The 26,222-nt window shown below is 37.2% G+C and overlaps 1 protein-coding gene across 17 annotated transcripts in view; it reads left to right on the top strand.

Moving 5' to 3' along the window:
• The window catches only part of CEP112 (centrosomal protein 112), a 445,593-nt gene that overhangs the window by 172,985 nt on the left and 246,386 nt on the right, over positions 1 to 26,222 (top strand). For all 17 annotated transcript variants that reach the window (XM_070560188.1, XM_070560186.1, XM_070560191.1 and 14 more), the window contains one exon: positions 13,410 to 13,545. In XM_070560188.1, coding sequence (XP_070416289.1) covers positions 13,410 to 13,545 — 136 coding nt within the window. The remainder of the gene's footprint in view (positions 1 to 13,409; positions 13,546 to 26,222) is intronic.

Genomic DNA, 26,222 nt, shown 5'->3' with positions numbered 1-26,222 from the left:
CTCTGGCAGGGTGAGAACCCCAGGGCCTTCAAGAACATCAGTAAGCACACACTGCCGGTGTGCTACAGGAGCAATAAGAAGTCACAGATGACCCAGCTCCTCTTCCAAGATGCCCTCCTGAATTGCCATGCCAGCGAAATGGAGAAGGACTGTTTGGAGAATCACATACCTTTCAAGATTTTGCTTATTGTTGATAACGCTCCCAGACTCCCTCCTTTTGTTGGTGATCTTTATCCCAACATCAAAGCTATGTTTCTCCCTCCAAACACCACCTCTTTGATACAACCAATGGATCAAGGAGTTATGGCAGCCTTTAAAGCCTAGTACCTGAGGAGGATCTTTGCCCAGGCTATTGCTGCAAGTGAAGAAGACACTGATGCAATTCTGGAAGGATTAAACCATCTATGACTGCGTCAAGAGCCTTGCTTGAGCCTGGGGGATGTCATCAAAGAGTATAGGAATGGCTTCTGGAAGAAAACACTCGAGGTTCATCCATGACTTCAAAGGATTTGCCAAGAATCAGGCGGTTGCAAAAATCAGCAAGGCTGTGGTTGAGATGGCAAACAATTTTAACCTGGGTGTGGATGAGGACGACATTGAGGAGCTCCCAGAGGTGGTTCCTGAGGAATTGACTAATGAGGAGTTGTTGGAACTGCAGCAGGAATGCATAGCTGAAGAAGAGGCAAGGGAAGAGGAAACTGCAGAAGAAAATAAGAATCCCCAAGAAAATTCACAGAGAAGCGTTTAGCAGAAGGTTTTGCAGACCTCAGCCAGCTCCTTAAAAAGTTTGAAAACATGAACCCCAACACTGAAAGATTTTCATTAATAGAGAGGAATGTTCATGGTGTATTATCTGCTTACAAACAAATCTATGATGGAAAAAAGAACCAAACCAAACCACCATGCGCCTATTTCTGAAAAGAGTGACACCTCTTCAAGGAGAGCCTCAAGCAGGTCCTTCAGGAGACATTCCAGAAGAAGGCCTTATTATCATGGGAGATGACAGCTCCATGCATGTTATTGCCTCTGATGACCTTCCAGTGGGACAGGATGTGGAGGTGGAAGATAGTGATATTGATGATCCTGACCCTGTGTAGCTCTAGGCTAATGTGTGTGTTTGTTTACTAGTTTTTAACAAAAAAGTTTAAAAAGTAAAAAAAAAATTTAAATAGAAAAAGCTTATAGAGTTAGGTTATAAAGAAAGAAAATATTTTTGTACAGTTGTACCATGTGTTTGTGTTTTAAGCTAAATGTTATTACAAAAGAGTCAAAAGTTAAAAAAATTAAAAAGTTTATAAAGTAAAAAAGTTACGGTAGGGGCTGGCCCCGTGGCTGAGTGGTTAAGTTCGCGCGCTCTGCTGCAGGCGGCCCAGTGTTTCGTTGGTTCGAATCCTGGGCGCGGACATGGCACTGCTCGTCAGACCGCGCTGAGGCAGCGTCCCACATACCACAACTAGAAGAACCCACAACGAGAAATATACAACTATGTACTGGGGGGCTTTGGGGAGAAAAAGGAAAAAATAAAATCTTTAAAAAAAAAAAAGTTACGGTAAGCTAAGCTTAATTCATTATTGAGGGAAGAACAAATATTTTTTATAAATTGAGTGTAGCCTAAACATGCAGTGTTGATAAAGTCTACAGTGTGTCCAGTAATGTCCTGGGCCTTCACATTCACGCATCCTCACTCACTGACTCACCCACAGCAGCTTCCAGTCCTGGAAGCTCCATTCACGGTCAGTGCCCTATATAGGTGTACCATTTTTTATCATATAGTCTATATTTTTACAGTACCTTTTCTATGTTTAGATACACAAATACTTCCCATTGTGTTACAATTGCCTGCAGTATTCAGTATAGTAACATGCTGTGCAGGTTTGTAGCCTTGGAGCATTAGGCTACACCGTCTAGGTGTGTGTAAGTGTACTGTGGTGTTTGCACAACCACAAAACCACCTAACCACGCATTTCTCGGAACGTATCCCTGTTGTTAAGTGACGCATAACTATTATTGTTTCCTACCCATATGGCTTATAGCTAATTAATGAGGTCAGAGCAAGCAGGCTAGTCTACCCAGGGGTAATAAGATGTGGATGCATCTTAGTCAAGGAGTAATGGAGTAACGTTTCCTCTTAAATGGGCTTTTTTCCCCAGCCTTATTGAGATATGATTGACATATAACACTGTGTAAGTTTAAGATGTACAAGATAATGACTTGACATATGTATTTATTGCAAAATGATTACCACAGTAAGCTTAGTTAACACATCCATCTCTTTACATAGTTAAATTTTTCTTTTGTGATGAGAATTTTTAAGATTTACTCTCTTAGCAACTTTCAAGTACACAGCGCAGTATTGTTAACTAGAGTCACCATGCTGTGTATTACAGTCCCAGAACGCGTTCATCTTATAAGTGCAAGTTTGTATCCTTTGAACACCTCTACCCATTGCTTTCACATCCCCCCACCCCCCGCAAACACCCCGCTAGCAACGACTCGTCTGCTCTCTGTTTCTGTGAGTTTGGTTTTTTTAGATTCTACGTATAAGTGAGATTACATGGTATTTGTCTTTCTCTGTCTGACTTATTTCATTTAGCATAATGCCATCAAGCTCCATCCATGTTGTCACAAATAGCAAGATTTCTTTTTTAATCACTGAATAACATTCCGTTGTATATATATACCACATTATCTTTATCCATTCTTCTGTCAATGAGCACTTAGATTTTTTTCCCATGCCTTGGCTCTTACAAATAATGCTGCGCTGAACATGGGAGTGCAGATATCTCTGTGAGTTAGTGCTTTCATCACCTTCAGATATATGCCTAGAAATGGAATTGCTGGATCATAGGGTAGTTAGTTATATTTTTAATTTTTTGAGGAACTTCCATTCTGTTTTCCATAGTGGCTACACCAATTTACATTCCCACCAACAGTGTGCAGGGTTCCCTTTTCTCCACATCCTCTCCAACACTTGCTATCTCTTGTGTTTTTGATAATAGCCATTCTAACTGGGTGTGTGGTGATATCTCATTGTGGTTTTGATTTGCATTTCCCTGATGTTTAGTGATGCACAGCCCTTTTTCATGTACCTGGCTGGGCTCCTTGCCTAGGTGAGGCTACAGGTTATATTCCGCATTTGGACAGGGCCATAGTTGGGCTCTGTTACAGGACTGGGCTTTAGGCTGGGCTCCAAGGCTGCCAAGGGTCACTGTTCAGGCTCCCTAGATATGAGGGGTCTGAGGTTATACTTAACAGTTGGGCAGGGCTGCTAACCTGGCTCCCTGCCCAAGTGGGGCTCTAGAATGAGCTCTGCAGCTACCTGGCTTCTTTGGCCCGGCTTCCTGGTGGGATGGGATTGGAAGCTAAACTCCATAGTTGTGTAGGGCTGTAAATTTGCTTCCCTTCCCAGGAGGGGCCATGGAATGGGTTCCCTGGCCTGTAAGGCTTGTTGGCTGGGGAACCAAATCAGGCAGAACTTCCTGCTGAGCTCCCTGGCTATATGGGGCCACCAGCTTGGCTCTGCCAGTGGGCAGAGCCACTGGCTGGATCTCTGCATGGTTGTCACTGCAAGGAGGAGTATGGTCTGCCAAGATATGAGCACTCCTTGCTGTAAGCCCCACCCCCCTTCTCAGTCTTTATCTGACCCCCAGTGGTTGAACCCCAAAGATTTCCCCAGTGAGCCCTGTGAGTTGAGTCCCACATAGGCTTCCCAGGAAGCATCCTGCAACCCTGGGGGAGCTGGATGTCCACCTCGGGCTCTCTTTTTTCCACTGGAGAAAGCCCGTTGGTGTGGCACTGTGCCAACCTGGGGGAGGGTTGATGCAGTTAGAGTGTAGCTGTTCCTTTTGCCCTTTTAACATGGTCCTTCTCAGTCTCTGTGTTCCAGGGGGATGCTTCAGCTTCACCCTTGGGTTCTGGGATTTTCACAGTGGTGTCTTGTCTATGGGTAGTTCCTAGCTGGTCTTTTGGTGAGAGGAACTGAAGCTGGGAATGACCTATGTTGCCATCTTGATGACATCACTCTAAATAGGCTCTTTGATATAAGCATGTTTAGAGTGAAGACTTTTGTATACCAGAGTTGTGAAGATGTTTGATCTCCTAGAGCTGAGGGCCAGAGCTCCAAAAGAGAGAGCAGACTGTATCTTCTCAACCCATGTGTAGTGGGCTGATTGGTCCCCACAAAAGATGTCTGTGTCCTAATCCCCAGAACCTATGAATATTACTTTACTTGGGAAGAGAATCTTTGCAGATGTAACTAAATTAAGGATCTTGAGATGAGGAATCATCCTGGAATATCCAAGTGGATTCTAAAACCAATCACAAGTATCACTGTGAGAGAGACATGGTGGAGAAGAAGCAAAAAGAAGGTGATGTGAAGATGGAGTAGAGAGAGATGCAGCCAGAAGCCAAGGAATGCCAGCAGCCTCCAGAAGCTGAAAGTGGCAAGAAACGGATTATCCCCTGGAGTATCCAGAGGGAGCATCGCCCTGCTGACACCTTGAGTTCAGACTTCTGGCCTCCAGAACTCTGAGAGAATAAATTCCTGTTGTTCTAAATTGCTCACTTTGTGGTAATTTGTTACAGTAGCCACAGGAAATTAATATGCCCAGCTACCCTCATGTACAGCGCCGTGGACGTCGTTACTGAATGATCTCTCTCTCTGCACTTCATCCCATTCATAGTGCTGGGTGATCTCAGCAGTTACCCCCTCATTCTGTGCACAAGAACTTCTTAGCTACCAGCATGCTCTTGTTCATATATGAGCTTATTCCTCCACTTGGTATTTTTGGATATGATTCAGTTTGCCTTTCATAGTTGGCCTTTTCAAGACTTAACTACTTGTCTTCCTTCTGTATCTGAATTCACTTTCCTCTGCCACCTTTTGAAGGTCAGTTGACAAACTGAAGAAACAAATTGTATTGTCTATCATTCCAACTAACTAATTACAAAGCATTTCTTCCTTTACACTGAAAAACTATACATATTAAGTACAATTCTCATGCAGAGTATACTCTTTCAATAATACTTATCAGTTTTGCCTTTTAGCAGCTGTTACTTTCTCTTCAAATTTTCCATTAGAAATAATTACTTGGTTGGGAAAATGCATGCAAAAACTCGTAAATTGCAAAGATACAAGCATATCATTATCATCATCATCAACTTAAGAGTTATCTCTGAGTCCACTTCCTCTAGATCAAAAGCACCTCTAAGACACATGCTATAAGAACAAGTAAATTCCTGGTCATGGAGCTGTTATAGTCATCTATAAGCATTATATGACATTGAGTTCTTTGAGAAATTGGATGACAGTTGCTTTGCCAGGTCATTCTCCATTACCAGAATCCTAAACCTGTTCAAAAATCAAATTTACAAACACCTTGAAACCAAATAATAATCCTTCTTTCACTTTATGTAATTTGCTAAAGAACCATACTTTCTGGCTTATTAGTTCTCAATCAGGCATGATTTTGTCCCACCAGGGGACATTTGGCATGTCTGTAGATATTTTTGGGTCATCAGAATTCAGGATGGGACATTGTCCCTGGCATCTAGTGAGTAGAAGCCAGGGATGCTGCTAAATATATCACAGTGCACAGGACAGGTCCCTATGACAAAGAATTATCTGGCCCAAAATGTCAGTAGTGCTAAGGTTGATAAATTAGTTCTTTCCATGGTTTTGCTCTGGTTCCATTTGGATGATATAATAATATTGAGTAACTCTATACATGTAGTATACTAACGGTATGTAGTATAAATATAAAGAAGACACTGTTCTGTCCCCACATTCTCCATTTCCCTGGCCTCAAAGAGACTTGATTATCCTGGAAAAGATAAATATGTAAATTAACAAGTATAATAGTGTATATTAAATTCTACAGTAGCAGCATATACAAAGGGCTGACAAGGACGAAAGAAGTAGCTAGCAACTCTGAGGAGTTGACATTTTAGCACCTAAAGGATGAATAGTAATCTTGCAGTCAAAACAACCAAGCAAGGAAATTCCAGTTTATATTGTGGATGAATAAGCTCCCATCAGACTAATTCTCCCACAAATATAAACTCTGTACAAAATATAAAATACAACTACCTGAAGGCCGTGGAGAATGAATAAGCACAGAGAGTGGAAGGGAGTACACACTTGGAAGAAGCAGAGGTGTTTCCCATTTCTATAGCATTTATCCAACCACATTTGGTACCACGTGGTGCAGCTAGAATTTGGGTAGATAGTTGTGGTCTTGGTACTTGAAGAACCAGATGAAAAATTGTGGCAACCACAGCCACTGGCAAACTAAGATGGAGAGACACCCAGGAAATAACTGAGCCAGAGAGGGGGAGCCCAAATACTTCATATAATCTCTGTTACTATTTCTGACTGAGCCCTGAAACATGCATGCTTGGAGAAAACTCCCAACAGCCCAAGTAAGGCTAAAAGGGCTCAACTTATATATGAGCTTCTCGCGGAATTTATAGTTTGAATTCAGCCAAGGTAACTGCCTGCTAAAAAAAATTAAAATTATCAGTCAATACCATTCAGAGGAAAATAACAGAATCCAGACTCTCTACAATGTATCATTTGTAATGCTACAAGCCACAATTACGTGACATATGAAGAAACAGGAAAACATGACCTATTTATTCTCAGGAGAAAATACAATTAATGGAGACTACCCCAGGATGAATTAGATGCTAGAATTAGCAGATAAAAATTTTAAAGTAGCCATGATAATTATGCTCAAGGACATTAAGAAAAATTGGTATCAATGAGTGAAAAGCTAGGAAATCTCCACAGAAAAACAGTGAAAAATACAACATTTTAAATTTAAAATGTGGGCTCATGTAACAATAGAATAGAGATCACAAGATTCAATGAACTTGAAGATAAATCAATAGAAATCAGCCAATTTGAGGGGCTGGCCCCGTGGCCGAGTGGTTAAGTTCGTGTGCTCCGCTGCAGGCGGCCCAGTGTTTCGTTGGTTCAAATCCTGGGCGCGGACATGGCACTGCTCATCAAACCATGCTGAGGCAGCGTCCCACATGCCACAACTAGAAGGACCCACAACGAAGAAGATACAACTATGTACTGGGGGGCTTTGGGGAGAAAAAGGAAAAAATAAAATCTTTAAAAAAAAAAAAAAAAAAAGAAATCAGCCAATTTGAGGACCAAGAGAAAAATGTACTGAAAATAAAAGCTTCAGGGACTTGTGGGAAAATAACACAATTTTATTCGTGTAAAATAAAATGTTTAATTTGAGTCACAGAAGTAGAGGGAAGAGAGTAGTATAGTAGGAAAATATTTGAATAAATAATAGTCCCAAATTATCCAGTTTTCGTGAAGGATGTAATTATACTGATTTAAGAAACTCAACAAAGCTCAAGCAGGATGAATGGAAAACAAAACAAAACAAAACAAAGCAAGCAATACTTGTTGTTATGTGTCTTTTGATTCTGGCCATACCAGAGGTTGTGTAATGGTATCTCTTTGTGGTTTTGATGTGCATTTTCCTGGTGACTAATGATATTCAGCGTCTTTTTATGTGCTTATTGGCCTTTTGTGTATGTTCTTTGGAAAACTGTCTATTCAGATTCTTCACTCATTTTTAAATTCTTTATCTTTTTATTATTGATTTGTAAGAGTTCTTTATATATTCTTGAAACAAGCTTCTTTTCAGTTATATGATTTACAAATATTTTCTCCCTTTCTGTAGATTATCTTTTCACCTTTTGATAATATCCCAAGCAGTACAAAAGTTTTAAAAATTTGGAGTCCAATTTATCTGTAGTTCATTTTCTTGTTTGTGCTTTTGGTGTTATATCTAAGAAGGCTTTACTTAGCTAAAGGTCACAAAGATTTACTCCTATGTTTTCTTCTAAGAGTTTTATAGCTTCAGCTCGAATATTTAGGTCTGTGGCCTATCTTGAGTTAATTTTTGTGTATTATGTAAGAAAGGAATCCAATCTTATTCTTTTGCATATTGATATCCAGTTGTACTAGCACATTTGATATAAAGGCTTTCCTTTTCCATTGAATTGTCCTGACGCCCTTGTGGAAAATCAACTGATCATCAATGTAAGGTTCTATTTTGGGAATGTTAATCCTATCTCGTTGATTTATATGTCTATCCTTATGCCAGTAGCACACTATTTTGATTACTCTAGCTTTTTAATAAGTTTTGAAATCAGGAAATGCGAGTCCTCCAACTTTGTTCTTCTTTTTCAAGATTGTTTTGGATATTCTGGCTCCCTTGCATTTCCATATGAATTTTAGGCTCAGCTTGTCAATTTCTGCAGCATGCCACTTGGGATTTTCATAAGGATTGTATTGAATCTGTAGATCAACTTGGGAAGTATTGTCGTCTTTCCAATGTTAAGACAAATACTAATTTCCATTTTACTGGGTGTTCCTTTCTCACTCTTGAAGTATCAAATGTTTAGACGTCCACAGTGTTTACCATTTTTTACAAGAATTTAGTAGAGACCACTAGTCTTAGCAGTCATGTAAAGAAGAGGCCAAAGAAATTTTTTCGTTTATCATGCTGAGTGAAAGTTATTATTTTTAACACCTTTTAAGTCATAGTTGTATCTTAATGTTTTTAGCTGACCCACTCTAATCAGTTTAAGTACCAAAAGGCAGCCATGAACATAGGTGATATAGCTGCTTGAAAGCTTTGTTTTCCAGCCCAGCTGGAAAGAGAATGGAGACTCTTCTAGCTGTTTTTCAGACTTGTTTGAAGTTTTTTGTTTTGTTTTGTTTTTCTTGGAGTTTCCAGTGGAGATGCCAAGCTGGCAGCAAGTGAAGTATACTGTAATGTGAAGCCGTATAAATATATGTTGGATCACTGCCATCATTATCAAAAGTGCTGGTATAGAAATGTGCAAAGGGCGTATAAATGTTAGCTTGTAAAGCTAAGAAATACTAAATTGTAGTCCATTAGTCTCCTACATTTTATTGCCTTTTTGGAATAATCATGTACTTCAGAACATCCTTTAATCTGAGCTGGCTTGTGGTTGTATAAGAATGTAGCTTCTTTTTTCTTTATCCTTTATATACTCAGATGAAGAAAATTTACTGCGTTTTATAAATAAATAAGATCTAAGAAGCGAATTTTCTTCCCACCTTTTTATGTTCATGGAAGTCCATCTTTAAGGTATTTGAATGATGCATTTGTACTCGGCCCCACAACTGGTTCTACTGAAAAAAATAAACTTCAAAGTCACTTTTTCTTTTGCTGCTTATAGGACACACTATTCGGAATTGAGGTAAAAAGGAATAGCGTTCTTATGTTAGTGAGGAGCAGACCTTTCTCCTTTTCAAACCCTGAAAATTTTCACTTCTAAGGCCAGCCGCGGTGGCCTAGTGGTTAAGTTCGGTATGCTTCGCTTTGGCAGCCCGGGTTCGGTTCTCCGGCGTGGACCTACATCATTCCTCTGTCAGTGGCCATGCTGTGGTGACAGCTCACGTACAAGATGAAGAAGATTGTTAACGGATGTTAGCTCAGGTGAATCTTCATCAGCAAAAAAATAAGAAATAAAAAATTCACTTCATCACTTTATAGAAATTAAAATGGATCCCTCATTAAAATGATTGTCACCTTTTTATTTAAATTGACAGATATTTCATTTATATTAAGACAGAAGATTCCCAAATATTAATGGAGCTTAATGTACTTGTCATGGTTTAACTGGACAAGAACATTGGTTTAACTCGAATGAGGCCTTCTTTGGTTTTCAGCTTTCCTGCTGAATTAGCACAGCAGGTGTGGGGGTACTGGGAACTACTGGGGAGACTTCACACATTTCCCCATGCTTGCTATTTAATGTAAAACAATATTTGCTGTTTGTAAATCAGGATAGAAATGATCAGTTAAAAGCAATGTGCTTTATTGCACAAGATTTTATTTTAATGTTATTTTTAATATGGTCTCTAATAACTGATTTTAGGTAAAGTCTATGACTTTGATTTATGCGGTCATAAGTTAGTTATAAAGTAAATTAACTAAATTTTGTAGTTAAGAATGAGGTGATATAGAGTAAATATTTGTTTTATTAAATTTTAAGTGTTTACATTAATTAAATAGCTCATGTGAATTATTGGACAAAAAAAGTAAAACAACTGACTTTCAGCATTCATGGAAGAAAGTTGATATTTCAGCCAGAGGTCATGTATTTTTATAAAATGTGTTAGCAAAATTTTAAATTATATGACATATGCTGTCCAATGTGCCTTCTTTTCTATTTATAGACAGTCTGACCAAGCAAAGGTAAACCTTTGAAAAATTGTAATCCTAACTGTGAAATAGTCTTCCCAAGCGCTTTTGGGAGGGCCTAAAAAATGAAAGAGTATCTTAGGATGAACTGGTCACTGTTGTCCCTGTAAGGCAGAGAAGTGCCTCTTGTACCGCCTAACCCAACCCCCCGCAATGCGAACATTGGTCATCAACCACAGAAGCCTCTTCCCGTGCGCCTAGTCTCAGAATCCTTTTAATAGATCATTCTAGACAGCCCCTTCCAGTCAACTGGGTCCATATACCAGAGCAAATGTTCATCAAACATTTGTGACAAAATGTTTGTGGCAAATGTCCATCGCATTTGCCACCCTAGGTCTAGGCCATGGTACCCAATATAACTTATATGGCTTTATAAGTTCCCATATGCTTTCATATAAGTCACTCAATATTCAGTGTTTGTGTCAGGGAAACCCTACATACAACTCAAGGCTTCCTGCTTCTTGGGCGGAATAATGTAAGAAGGATGAAAATGCACTAGACCAAATTAAAATTCCCTATAGCCATTAGAGTGCTCAGTCTTTTATGTAGTGATGTCCCTTGAATCAGTCTTCAGTGTGACATCCAGTTATTAATCACCATTGTCTGTGAGCTAATATTAACATTAAGTGGCAAAAAAGCATCAGTAATATTAAGGCTTTGGAATTTGGCAACTAGTTAACATTAAAGATATTTTATTTTAACAACACATACGAAAAATGGTGGATAACAAGATATTCAGGTTCCTGTTAAATAGTCAACCAAAGTCAACAACTTAAAGAAAAGCTTTAAAATAAGTCCAGAAGCCTGTATCATATTGTTGTAAAATGCCATAGCTGGGGGCTACAGCTGGCATGCAGCGTCACCTGAGCTGACTTCGCTCTCATACGGGGTATCACACACTTTTGGGCAGAGTGTTACACTCTGTAGGTCATTAAAATGGGGGCTATGCCTGTGAAACAGACAGGTAGAAGGAAAACTGCTTTGTTTATCACGAGGATGTATTGACAATTGTCATCTTCACATAGAAGGATATGTGGGTGGATATGAAGAGAAAAATAGACACGAGTGGCACTTAAAATGAAAAATAAAGGAAAAATGGATAGAGAGTATGTTCTTCTAGCCCAAATACAGAGAGCTGCTTATTTGAAGATTGCCCTTGTCCTGGCACAGTGGGGGACTCTAATCTCTATATGCATGGCTCCTTTCAAAGGGACAGAAGAGTTCTGCTGGAATGGAAACTAGGTGACACTTTTTCTTATCAGTCTCGTTGCCATTTAAGCTTTGAGAAAAGTTTTAAATCTTTTTGGAGAAAATTTGGTATTTTAATATTTTATATGACACATATGTTCTTATTGGAAAGCCTAGAAATTACTAAGGGTGTTGAGAGGATTTTAAACTCAAATCTGACTAACTCCAAAAAGCTCAATTACTTTTTGCCCATATCTTGAAAGGAAATGTCTCCTCCCACCCCCGTTATGATGTTTCTCTAAAATTTGATTTATGTGAGTTAAATTACCCCATCCCTCAGCGTTCTTCAGTATTACAGTCAATAATAAGATAGTGTTTTTTTTTAATGAATGTGAAACTTTCCCATTTAGGGAAGGTGAACCAAGTTAATCTTACTTAGGATGTCCCAGTGCATTTAGGCTGCTAAACCAAAATACCACAGACTGGCTGGCTCATACACAACGTACGTTTATTCCTCACAGTTCTGGAGGCTAGAAGTCCAAGATCAAGGCACCAGCGCAGTCGTGTTTGGGCCAGAGCCCTCTTCCTTGTTCATAGCCAGTGCCTTCTCACTGTGTCCTCACATGGTGGAAGGGGCAGGCGATCTCTCTGGATGTTGTTTTATAAGGACACTAATCTCATTTTGAGGGGACACATTCAGGTCATAAAATATGGCATATGGAATATCAGGAAAGCAGCATAGCACAGTAGCCAACAGCATGAGCCATAGAAGCAGACTGCCAGGACTGGAATCCTGGCTTGACCTGTTACTAGATGTGTAGCCTTGGAAATATTCTCTAAGCCCCAGTTTCCTGCTCTGTTAAACTAGGGATATAATAATAGGCTTATTCAAGTTTACTGTGAGAATAAATGAGAGAATACATATAAAAATATTTTGCACAGTGCCCAGTACTTAGTGAGACCTCAATATTGACTATTATTGACTTTTGTGTATTTATAACCTAAAGCTCTTCTTTTCTTTCTTCTATCAACATGCAAAGATTTCTTTGCTTTGTTGGACTCTCTTGACTGTATAATTTTAATTTAAGATATAAAGAAGTTAGACGGTTATCCATTCTTTTAGGCAAGTCTACTGGAGGCCAGTAGGATAATTTCAAGTCATCACGTTCCTCTGTTGCACCTGTCACCCTACAGATCAACTTTTGCTAGACATGCATATTAAAGATATTTCTATTGGTGCATTGTTTGGTTTTTTAACAAATTGAGATATTCACAAAGTATAAACTTCATACTTTTAAAGTGTACAATTTGGCAGATTTTAGTATATTCACAAGGATGTGCAACCATCATCAGTTTCTAATACCAGAACATTTTCATCACCAAAAAAGAAATCCCATATGCATTAGCAATCACTCCCCATTCCCCTTGTCCCCCCATCCCCTGGCAACCACAAATCTACTTTCTGTCCCTATGGATTTATCTATTCTGGATATTTCACATAAATAGAATCATATGAATGTGACTGGCTTCTTTCACTTAGCATAATGTTTCCAAGATTCATCCAGGTTGTGGCATATATCAGAACTTCATTCTTTCTTAAGGCTGAATAGTATTCCATTGTATGGATATACCACATTTTGCTTCATCAGTTGATGGAGATACATGGTTTTAAACAGTTTTGTTTTAGAGAAGTCTTTGAAAGTAGTTATGCCCTCCTCAGAACACATATTTTATATATGTATATACACACATATATATACACACACACACACACACCCTTTTTCTCCTGAGACGATTTATCTTATTGTCACCTTTTTAAAGGGAAGTTTCACAGAATTTGGATCAAAACATTGAAATCTGAATTTTATTTTAGAGAAGGTTAAATGTTGTTCTATCATTCGGGCCCAGTTCTTTTCTTTTCTATTTTAACTCTGAAGTCTTCCTGAACTTTCCCAGGGAAAAGGAGGAGCAGCTTGCGCATGTGACTGAAGTGCAGAGGCTGCAGGCCCAGCAGGCGGATGCTGCTCTAGAAGAGTTTAAGCGGCAGGTGGAGCTGAACTCGGAGAAGGTCTATGCCGACATGAAAGAGCAGGTGAGGAGGCTACCACTCCATCTTTTTTGAAAGTCACTCTCTCAGTAGGAAGGTACATTATGGTCTTAAATATGGCAGAAACATATTTCCTTTTTAAAAAATCTTTATCAAAATTAGCCATATAGTGGGTCAGGGACTTAAAATGAGAAAGGGCTATTAGGTTGGCAGAGGTGAACACCCACCTCCACCAGAGCCCCAAAGGAGGAGGTTGGGTGGCCCCCAGCGGCCCAGAAGGAGAGCCCTCATGGAGAGGGCTCAGTCAGCAGGCTCCCTCTGCTCTGGCAGAGCACGTGAAGGGAAAGACCTTGCTGTGCGTCTCTGGAGGGCCTGCTGTGTGCTTCTCCTAGGCCCCTGGGTGGGCACCCATCAGCAACTTCTTGGTGGCAGTGAATGGAGGGATAAAGGTGGAGAACCATCTGGAGCTGTGCAGACAAGGAGATGAGTCCTCTTTCCGCCTTCAGGATCCCTTGATTCATTCTTAAAGCAAGGAAAGAATAACCATTTTAAAGTCCTGTCTACAGATGTGGTAATGGCAAAAGTGTATCTCATTTTCGGGGCGTGGATCAGCCTACAAGTAAAATCCCATGACCAATCCGTTTCTGTAGAGCAAGGGCTCAAGTTAACTATGTCTGTGTTTGTTCATGTTCCATAAATAGTGTTTTATTGGTCAGTTACAGCAAATTATTTTCAACTGGCATTTCAGGAGGACAGAGGCTGTCTCCACTTCTTGTACAAGTTAAGTGGTATGTTTTTTAGTTTTGAGAGAAAATAAAAATTTGTAAAAAAATAAAGGGAACAAACACCTAGATATTCATCATGAAGAATCAACAATTGTTAACATTCTGTTTATTTAAACTAAAACATTGCAGATGAAGTTTTCGTTTGCTTTGTTATTCATCTCTAATCATATTACTGTCTCCTCTTCACCTCTGAGAAAACCACTATAATTAATTTAGTGTATATTATTTCAGTCTATTTTACACTTTCATATGCATAGATAACATTCATGAATATGAACATGTTATCTATGCATATATAATTTTTGTGTGTATATTTTTAAAAAATTAGATGAGTACTACAGATTTTATGTATTAGTCTTGTTTGCTCTTTTTTGTTTAATTTTATGTGCCTGTGCCCTATCCATGTTAATTTAGTGCAGTCCATTTAAGGCTGAATATATTTTATCATATGAATATACCATATTTTATTTATCGGCTCCCCTATTCAAGGGTATTTAGTTTATTTTCAGGTATTCTTGATTATAAAGAATGTTGCAGTCCCTATTTGTGGTTTCATTTTAATTGGAGTTATCTTCCTCGGGGGTCACAAACATACACTGGATGGTAGGAACGTTTCTGTGGAAGGGTTTATGACTGAGCCCTGTAGGGTTTGCTAGTTTGGAACTGTCTTCTTGTTATTTTCTTGATTCAGATTTCCACTCATATTGCGTTCTGTGAATTTGGGTCCTGAGAGTGGGGTCTGAGATCCCATTCTCTGTGTTTCTCCACGCACTGCCAAGTGCAGAAGCTGGATTTCTGCTGAGAGTTTGTGCTGGAAGGTGGAGACGTTCAATTCCTGCTCCATGGATGTGCTTCTCTTCCCAGGATGCTGCTCTCATCAGAGCCCAGGCCCCAGGTCGTGTATCTGGTCCACCTATGCAGTGTAGCTGCATAGGAGACCCTCTGATTGATTTAACATTTAAAGGAGTACAGAAAATATTGAAGGAAGGGACCACTGGCAAGAAGGTTTAAATGTACAGTTAAGAAAGCTAACAGTAAAGTGCTGGAAAGCGCTAAGGCTGACAGTGCAACTTTGTGACAAAAGCTAAGACTCTAACAGGCACCTTTGGCTCAAAAAATGTACCTCTTGGGTCTGATGATGTAAAATTAACAGATTGCAGAATTCGTGGATAAGTAAGTAAAAAAACAAGTAAGCAGTGTGGGACTTGTGAAAACATTCTGTAGAACAAGAAAAAAGACATTTGTGTTCGGCAGTCACAGAATAAAAGCATACCTCTGAAAGCAGTCTACTGTAGAATTCAGAAAAAAAATTCATCTTTAATAAAAAAGAAAGTTCAGAAACAAATTTAGGGGCTGGCCCTGTGGCCGAGGGGTTACATTCGTGCACTCCACTTCAGCAGCCCAGGGTTTCACCATTTCGAATCCTGGGCGTGGACATGACACTGCTCACAAGCCATGCTGAGGTGGCATCCCACATGCCACAACTGGAAGGACCTACAACTAAAAATACACAACTGTGTACCAGGGAGCTTTGGGGAGAAAAAGTAAAAAGATAAAATCTTAAAAAAAAAAAATTCAGAAAAAACATTCAGAAAAGTAGTACCTTTATAAGAAGACATGATCTATACAAAAGAGGCCACAGATATCAAGTAGAATTAAAGCAATGAAACCTGGATACATTCTGGAAAAAGAATTGAACCTCAAGAATAAAATGAAATCCTACCAGTTTCCAGGCAGGATAAAACTGGCAGAGAAATTAGAAAAATAATGGAGTAATGCTTTAGAGTTTTGAAGGAGAAAGGTTGTGACCCAATTTTATACATAATCAAGGAGTTTTTCACTTGCAAAATCAACAGGGAAACATTTTCTTAATAAGAGCTCACATAGTGTGTACCACTTATTTCTTTTCTGGAAAAAATTATATGAACACGTCAACCAATCCAGAAATGAAGCAAAAGACACCACGTGGGGAAGCCATCATATTTAAGAATGAGTAGAGAACAGTGGAATCTAACAAAATCAAAATAAATTTAACTAATTGTTACACATCTGGTTATAAGATCGAATACTAATGTTTACTGATTCTTTAAAAACAAGGTATGTGAAGTAGGAAATACAAATTTAATAACAGTAACTTAAATCTAAATCTTTAGATTACATTAACAAAGATCAAGAGGTAGGTGGATAGTGAGAGTAGGAGGAGCACAGTATGCTAAAACTCTTTGCCATGAATTGATGAGATTCAAAAGATTCTTAAAATTAGGGAAATGTGGGTTAAAGTAATTTTGAAATATATAAACATAGGCATTAATAAAATTAACAAGATGTTAGATTCTCATAAAATCTTGAGAAGACAAAAGCAGAACTTGGGAGGAGATATTTCGAAAGGAACAGAGGCATAAACAGAACAAAATATCCAAAATAAGACAGAGTACGTAATTGTAATATTAAATATTAACAGGTTAAATTTTTCTATGAAAGAAAAGGTATTGATTAGCTGACTTAAATCCACATATGTGCTGTTTATAAAAGATACATCTAAAAGTTACACAAAAATTATATTAAAAAGATGAAAATATATCAATTGTTTTCAGAAAAAAAGAAACTAAGAGTATAATACTATCATACAAATTAGCATCAATAAAAGTCATTAAACTGGACAGAGGAATATATTTTTGCATGCTAAAGGCAAGCCTGCTTAATCAAATATGAAAAGGTGTTAGGAAAACATGGAGAAATTGACATCAGAGGTCCTGAGGTGCTTTAATATATTTTTCTCCCTCCGGTAGACCGGGGGTAAAAACCAGACAAGAGGTCTAAATAGCAGTTTATAGAACAGCTATATTTCTACTTTCTACCTTTTAAATACGACATTAAATTTCTACTCCCAGGGAACAGTTGTAAAACTCAGTAGACTATAAAGAAACACTGAATATATTTCTAAAACTTGGCATGGCAGAAAGCACATGTTTTTTACCACAATGCAGTAAAACCAGAAATTAAATTTCGATTAAAATTGCTACATTGGAGTTCACCGAAATTAAAAACGTTTGTTCTTTGAAAGACACCATTAAAAAACAACAAAAGGAAGCAAGGCAAGCCAGAGAATGGCAGAAAAGATTGACACATATTTCCAAGAACTTGTACCTAAAATATAAAAGAAATCTCACAACTTAGTAATAAGAAGACAAACAACCCAGTTAAAATTAGGCAAAATATTTGGAGACCTCACAGAAGAAGATACTAAACAAGTGACTAATAAGCACATGAAAAGATGTTCAGTATCATCACCATCAGGGAAACGCAAATTAAAACCAAAATGAAATGCCACTACTTGGTCCTTAGAACGGTTAAAATTATAAAAGTTTGTTGACAATGCCAAGTGTTGGTGAAGATGTGGTTGTATGGAGCTCTTATACACTGCTAGTGGGAAAACTGCCAGGTTCTTAAAAAGTTAAACATACAGTGACCATATGTCAGCCATTCCATTCCTACGTGTTTAACCAAGAGAAACAAAGACACATCCAGACAAACACTTGTAAACAAATGTTGACAGCAGCTTTATTCACAAAAGCCCAAAACTCGAGTAACCCAAATATTCCTCAAAAGTTGAAAGGACAATCAAAATGCAGTAATACAGTGGAATGCTATTCAACAATAAAAAGGAATGAACAACTGATGCCCACAACAACAGGGTGTATCTCAAAATCCTGCTGAATGAAAGAAGCTGAGAACAGTACACACTGTATGTTGTGTACTCTGAGTAATGTTAGAGTTCCCTCGAGTTTTTTGCTTTAGCAGATTATCGACCCAGTTCTTTTCTGAGCATCTCATCTTCTGTGGGCAGGTTTCAGTTTCCATTTAGTTCCAAAGCCCTGCCTGCTGCTCTGAGTCTGCCTGTGTCGGTGTCTCGCTCAGGAGTGAGCCTGAGGCTTGGGTCGTGATTTGAGTCACCCCACCCGATGGCTGCAGGCACTCGTGCAGCATTCTCCAGGGGAGACCATAAGCTTGGCCACAAAACAATTCTCAATAAATTTTAAAAGGATTAAAATCATACAAATTGTGCTCTTTGACCCCAGTGATGATAAATTAGAAATAAACAACAATAAGAAATCTGGGAAATCCCCACATATTTGGAAACTAACAGTTAAAAATAACTCGTGAGTCAAAGCAGATATTACAAAAAAAATTAGAAAATATTTTGAACTGAATTAAACCAAAAGTATGGCATATCAAAATTTATGGAATGTACCTAAAGCAGTACATAGAGAAAAGTTTATAGCTTTAAGCATCTATATCCAAAAAGAAAGTTCTCAAATCGGTAACCTAAACTTCATCTTAAGAGACCAGAAAAAAGAAAAGCAAGTTTCTGCCCAAGCAAACAGAAGAAGGGAAATGATAAATATTTTTATATATTTGCAGAAAGCAAAGAAATAGAAACTACAGAAAGTCAGTGAAACCAAAAGTTGGTTCTTTGAAAAGATCAGCAAAATTGACAAATCTTTAGCTTGACTGATGGAAAAAAAATGGAGGAGAAACAAATTACCAAAGTTAGGAATGAAAGAGGAGAGGACACCACTGTTGATCCTACAGGAAATGAAAGAATCATAAGATGATATTTTAAAAAGTTTATGCTAACAAATTATACCACTTAGGTGAAATGGGCAAAGTCCTAGAAAGATGCAAATTACTAAAACTGACTCAAGAAGAGAGAGAAAATCTGAATTGTCTTATAATAGATAAAGATATTTAATTAGCAATTAAAAATCTTCTCACAAAGAAAAGGCCAGGACCAGATGACTTCACTGGTGAATTCCATCAAATATTAAAGAAAAAATAATTTTAGTTCTTTGAAAATTCTTTCAGAAAACTGAGGAGGAAGGAACCCTTTCCAGTTCATTCTGTAAGGCCAGTATTACTCTAATATCAAAGCCAAAGACACCACAAGAAAACTCCAGATTGAAATCTGTCATGAATGTAGATACAAAACCGCTTAATGATATTTTAGTAAACTAAATCTAGAACATAAAAGTGGTTATACACCGCGACCAAGTGGGATTTATCCCAAGAGTCCAAGGTTGTTTTACCATTTGAAAATCATACAGTATATTAATATAATAAAGGACGAACCACATGATCATCACAGAGGCAGAAAAAGCATTTGAATAAGTTCAACACCATTCATGATGTAAAAAAAAAATTCTTGGCAAATTAGGATTATGGGCGAACTTAGCCTAATAGAGGACATCTATGAAAACCCTACAGCTGACATAGTTAATGTTGAAAAACTTAATGCTTTTCCTCCTAAGAACAAGGAAAAGGTGGTTGCTTCTTTTGCCACCTTCCTTCAACATTGTATTGGAGATTCTATCCAGTTCACTAAGGCCAGAGAGAAAAAAAGACATACAGATTGGAACGGAAGAAGTACAAATGTCTTCAGATGACATGATCCTGTATGGTCAAATCCACAAAAGAAGGACTAGAAGTAATACATGGTTAAACAAGTTTGCAGAATATAAGATCAATATACAAAATTCAGTCATGCTTCTGTATGTTAGCAATGAAATCTCTGAAAATGAGATTAACAGTTTAATTCACAATAGTGTAGAAAGAATATTTATTAATAAACTAATGAAACAATGTGAAGACTTACATGTTGAAAACTATAAATATTGCTGAGAGAAATTTTAAAAGATCTAAATAGACGGAGAGCTATTCTATGTTCACAGATTGGAAAACTCGGTATTGTCAACATGGCAGTTCTCCACAAATCAACATTAAATTCAATACAATCACTGTCAAAATTCCAATTACACATTTTTTGTAGAAATTGACCATCAGAAATGTTTATTTTCACTAGTAACTTTTTTAAGAAGTAAATTAAAATAGCAATGATCTATTTTCCAGCTAACGCACAGGTAGAAATCCATGCAGGCCTGAGGAAGCAGACGCGGCATACATTTCTGGTGGAGTGTAGAGTTAGGTAACCTTTCTGGAGTGTTAGTTCAACACTGTGCTTATCATTTACCGGGTAGTTCTACTTCTAGGACTTGATTCTTCAGGAATACAAAGTGTGTAAGATGTGTGTTCAAGGATGTTTGTTGTGATGTTATTTCCTACTGCTGAAAAGTTAGAAAATACATGTCAAAAAAGATTGGAGAGAATGTAGAAATTGATAAAATAATTTTTCAGATAAAAAAGAAGTCTCTGAGTTGTGTGGCAGAACTGAAAGCCATGGAGATGATGTCATCTCAGGAACCATTAAATTAAGAACCCCAACAAGCCACAAAATGTGACTGCCATAACTTAGGGAAAGCCAAGGATGAAAGATAGTATTTGTGGAATTGATTCTGGAGCCACCCTTTCAACTGGTCCACCCTCATATCTCTGACTGTTTGTGCCTGGTTCATGTCTGTCTTCTATCTTCCTTCACCAATCTTCCCAGACCCATTTGACTCTCTCACTTCTTGACCTTAAGAGTTCATGTGTTCCTACCTTCTAGGTATCACATCTCTGTAGACTGGTGAAACGATCTGATGAAGGACCCTATTTGATGCATGCCTCTGGGATCCCCTTCCCCCTGCCCCCACATACCTACAGCTGACTTCTGTTTTTGTGAGCAGCTCTCACCAGACCTGATCTCTGCAGTCTCTGCAGTGGTGCTAGAGACAGACTATTTGAAAAGTAGTAGTGATGGTAATCGAAGAGCAGGAATTTTTTTTGTTTTCTTTTGAAGAACTGTTCTTCAGTGATCTCAATCAAATAGTTTTGCCAAATGCAATTGAGTTTCTGAAATATAGAAAGCACCTTTGGTGTGAGTGTAATAATAAGGAACCCTGTTTATAGTGGAATCCTTATAGCTAGGCTCATTTACAAATCAAATAATTCTGACATGGCAAATTTTAACAAATGTTAAATAAAATATACATGTCAAAACATGGTAAATTAGAAGTCCCCTATTCTAGATCATCAGTTGATTAAAACGTGAGTCTAATGTAGCTCAAATTCTAAAAGAAAATCAATCAGCAGATTCATTATTTGGAGAATCATAATGTTTTCAGACTTTTCCATAGTCTGTATTTTTAACAGTCTTCCTTTTCTGTTGTTGTTTTCAACTGCTCCTTTCTCCTCTTGCTAAAATCTTTTGTGTAAAAGCCAGCAGAGCTGTAGGGCATCTTTTTCCATTTGGAGGCTGCTACTGATAGCAGACAATGGGAATTTGAATTAAAAAATAAAAGCTTTGAGTTTGTTTTTGAAAGCGAATTGCTGTTTCAAAAATGAGACCCATGAGAAAAAAATGGAACAAACTTTTAAAAAAAATTGCTTCATACTGTTTCTTTCACTTTGAAGAACTTTTTATCTCATTGCTTAAATAACCTAATTTTTACTCCAATGGTGAAATCCATTATAAGTGTTAGCTGTCAGCAATTAGTTGTGTAAAATATACATATTTTAATTGTGAAAATGTATTACTCGGTTAGAATTATTTCTGTATATGTGTGTATAATTGTATTTTAAAGAACTAGTGTTCTATATTTACCTATTCTCTGTGAAACAGATGACTAAAAAAGACAGCTATGTTTTTTGAAGTATTGGCAGCAATTCTAAAGTGAAACTTTTTAATCTTGTAAACTGACTGCATGAGTGTCAGCTAACTAGTTCCTCCTGGGGCTTCCACTAACCACTTGACTTTTCTAGTTAATTTTTCTTCTCTTGAAACTACATCCTCATTAAATGGTATTTGCTGCTAAATATCTGGCTTTAAATTCTCTTCCTTTTTCTTTGCAGTCATCAGCTACATGATCTTAACTTTATAGTTGGAAAACCCACTAGTTTGCCATGAAAACAAAATTCTGAAACACTGCTGTTGACTAGTGAGGTTGCTTCTGGCTCCTGGAATGTTCGAAACTGGTTAGCAGTTTCTTACATTCTTAGCGATTATAAATTCAGTTCATCATCCTATTATTGCTGTTGAATTAATGAAAAAAAATTTCAAGTTACAAGGAAGGAAGAATGCCACCTGGATATATTTGTGCCGTTAAGTGTAGATGGATAACAAACAGGCTTTAAAGAAAGGAAGAATCATCATCCAAACCATCCTTTGTCCTCTTGTCCTTTAAGGGTCATGCTGGCTCATGTAATTTTAAACAAGTCTTTTTAGACCAGTTTTAAAATAATAAAAGATCCAATATAAATAGAAGCATTTTCTCTCAGTTACTTTTTGATGATAATGGAGAAATCTCTCTACCCTTTTAACATACAGAATTTGTCTTTAAATGAGATTAGGTAGCAGAGGTAAAATTCTAGAATTATATTTAAATGTTTCAATAGAGGCTATTGTGATAATTAATCAATTTCAAATGACAGCATATTCCAAAGAGTAAGTATTTGTATTTGAAAAACAAAATTAAACAAAAAACCAAACAAAACAAATAATTAAAAGAAATCTTACCTTTATCCTTAAATGCTTAATAGAGTAGTAAGTGAAGCATTCTCCTAATAATATTCGTGAGTGACTAATCACTTTTGCAGAAGAAAAATAAGCCAGAATAAAATATATACTGAGCACAATGGACCAGAAAATATGTCCTTCCTTCTGCATTTTGCTGATTTGAAGGATTGTTAATTGTGAAGATAGTAATGTTATTATTTTTTAATACCTCAGAAGTTTTATTGACTTACTGGCCAAGGATTCAACAGACTTGATTTCTTCTTTCATTCATTTATAAAAAATGTATGAATATTTGTTCTATCCCAGCCATTGGAGATTCTGGAATTCAGAGATGATTAAGACATATATGTGGCATGTGTGATAGACCAGGGCATAAAATTGTGTGATTATAATAGCTGGTATAGCTAGTGGAATAAATAGATCGTTAAGAGAACGCAGAGGAGGGATGTCTAAGGTAGCCTGGTGAGTTATGCATTTATCTGCAATTATGGCATCTTTGTGAAACTATGAATTTCTTAAAATGTTTACTTGTTAAAATGTTATTGGTAATGAATTTAGCAAGGTCACTAAATGTAAGGTCAGATATATAAATCAGTTTTATTTCTATATACCAGGAACTAACAAATAGAAAATAAACTTTGAAGATGCCATGGTGTGAAAAAGCTTCACTTACCTAAGAATAAATCTAACAAAAGATGTGCAAGGCCTCTGTTTTGAAAACTAGAAAACATATTGACAGAAATCAAAGGAGATCTAAATAAATTGAAGAATGTATGTGGGTGTGTATGGATTGATGAATGTGTATGGATTTGAAGACTCAGGATTATAAAAATGTCAGCTCTCCCCAAATTAATCTACAGAATCAACACAATTCTGAAATCAAAATGTCAGCAGTGCTTTTTTGGGGGGGAGGGACTGACAGGCTGATTGTAAAGCGTACGTGAAAGTGCGAAGGGCAGTCTGGAAGAACACAACTGGACAACTCACACTGCTAGATTTAGAGACTGATGCTAAGCTATAGTCATTAATATAGTGTGGTTTTGGCACAGAATGACCAATGTTACAGAAGAAAGAGACCAAAACAGACTCGCACGTATATGACCAATGTGACTCGTGTGAAAGGAAGTGTAGCAGCAGCAGGGGAAGAAGGGACGTCTCAGTAAATGCTGCTGTGTCAAGTGGACAGTCATAAGGAAACAGAAGAATCGTGCCCCTTATTTTACCCCGTTCACAAAACTTGAGGATTGTAGGTATACAAATGATAAGTAAAACAATAAAACTTTCAGAAGAAAATGTAGGAACATTTTTGTTAGTTGGAAGTAGGCAAAGATTTTCTAAATAGGAAACAGGCGTAAAAAATAAAATATTGTTAAATTTAACTTCATTAAAATAAAAAACTTATGGGTCATCAAAAGACCAGTAGAAAGTGAAAATGCAACCTCAGAGTGGGAGAAGATATTTGCACTTCAGATATTGAACAACGAATTCATATCCCCAGAATAAAGAACTCCTACAGATCAATAAGAAAAGGATAGACACCAGACATGTTGTCTATCTTATATCAATTAATGATTACCTCCCACAAAAGAACTATAAATATAATCAGTTAATGTGCTAATTGGTTTTCTCTATTAGGATATTAGTTCCTACTGAGTCTTTAGCCAAGCGTGGAAATAATTGTTTATATGTCTTTCTACCATTTATATCTATCTGCCTGCCTGCCTGCCTATCTCTATCTATGTATCTCTCTGTCATCTACCTACATGTTTCTTTGGTACTCTAAGACAATCATTATGCTATCTCTCTCTCTTTTCCTCCATGTATCTGAAAATATTTGAAGGGCGATTTCTTATAGTTAATCTAACTATGTATTAATTACAACAAAATAAATTTTGAATTATATATTTCTATACAATTGCATCATATGAATTGTACATGTCAAATTACTGAGAATATAATAATGCGAGAGTACTTTACTAGAGAAAGAACAATAACTTATTATGACCGTATTTGATGGAGACTGCCAGATGTTGGCCCAGTGTCCATTCCTACTTTCTCACTAATAGAGCGCTCATTTTATTTAGGACAGCATTAGACACAGTCTTAAAGCTGCAGTCTCTTACCTTGCACACAGAGCTTGCCTTTTAATGTAGTTCTGGTGGATGAGATGCCAACAGCATAATTAATTTGCTATTGACAGGAACTTGCAGGAAAGCCCCTTGAAAGGGTCTTCCACCTGGCTAATACGGACCCTTTGCCCTTCTACCTTTACCCTTCCCTCTTTGCCCTTCCTTGCCCGGATGTTCAGAGCTGCAGAAGCCATTTTGCAACCATTATGGGAAGGTTGAATTGCAGAGACCTTAACCCTGACATCTTTGAACTGCCAGTGTGATAGCCTACTTCTGAACTTTTTGTTACACAAGGAAAACATAAAGGGCCTATGTTTTTTAAGCTGAGGACACTGCGGTTTTCTCTTACATGTAGCTAAAGAAATGCCTGAGGGACCATATAAGCAAAAATCAACACCTTTTTTTACCTCTTTCTCACTTCTTTAAACCCTAAACATTCACAGAAATACACCCAAGCCCTTTTCTCCTCTTAATTTGACCACCCAGTTTTACTCTTAGGTTTTTTGGAAGCCAGAGTTAAACAATAAAGGAGGCTTTCTTTTTTTTTAATGCTTGAAGTTGAATGGAATATGGAATGATGCATGAGACAGAAGCAGAATCTTCTGTATCTATGGCAACGGAGAACCCTGTGTTTCTGTACAGACTAAGTATTTTACAAGACCCGTTTTTTGATTTTTTTGGTTAAATTGTGGAAGGAGAATGGAGTGGGGTCTTGCATTTTCGGTCAGTATAATCTAAAATATCATATGTATTTCATTTTCTTATAATATCAGTTATTATCTACTTTGAGATTTTCTTAATGTTTAGATATAAAAGATCTTTTCATGTGCTTTATATTGTTTTCTATTTTGATTATAGAAGATAATTCTATTTTTTTCATAGAAGATACTCTTTATAAACTTTGAATACATAAGACAATTTTTATTTTAAATACTTTAATATTATTATTTTTTTTTAATATTCAATCTGTGTGGAAGTAAAATAAGAACCAAAAATCAATTTCATATGAAGATCTGTCCTAAAAGTACTAAATGAACCAGGTCTTCCCTCCTTGATTTATCTTCTCTTCTTTTCTTGCCCTTCTGCTTTTGCCTTCCCTTCCATTCATCCTTAAGAATTTAATACGTATTCATTCTTCATACCATGGCAATTAGTTAATAATTAAGATACTAAAGAAAGAATTATGTCATAGTTTCTTTTCTTTGGGAGCTCATGATCTCGATGAATAAGCAAAGCTCACACATTTGAAACACTTCCATACTACACGGAAAAACACAATATGCTAGGAAAATAAAGATGTTAAGTCCGAGAGCATGGAGAGAAAGAAACACTGATGTCAGTTGGTGAGATTAAAGA

This window comes from Equus przewalskii, chromosome 10, assembly GCF_037783145.1.
Source record: "Equus przewalskii isolate Varuska chromosome 10, EquPr2, whole genome shotgun sequence".
Lineage (NCBI taxonomy): Eukaryota > Metazoa > Chordata > Mammalia > Perissodactyla > Equidae > Equus > Equus przewalskii.
The sequence above is the reverse complement of the archived record's forward strand: the minus strand, read 5'-3'. Positions and strand labels throughout refer to the sequence as shown.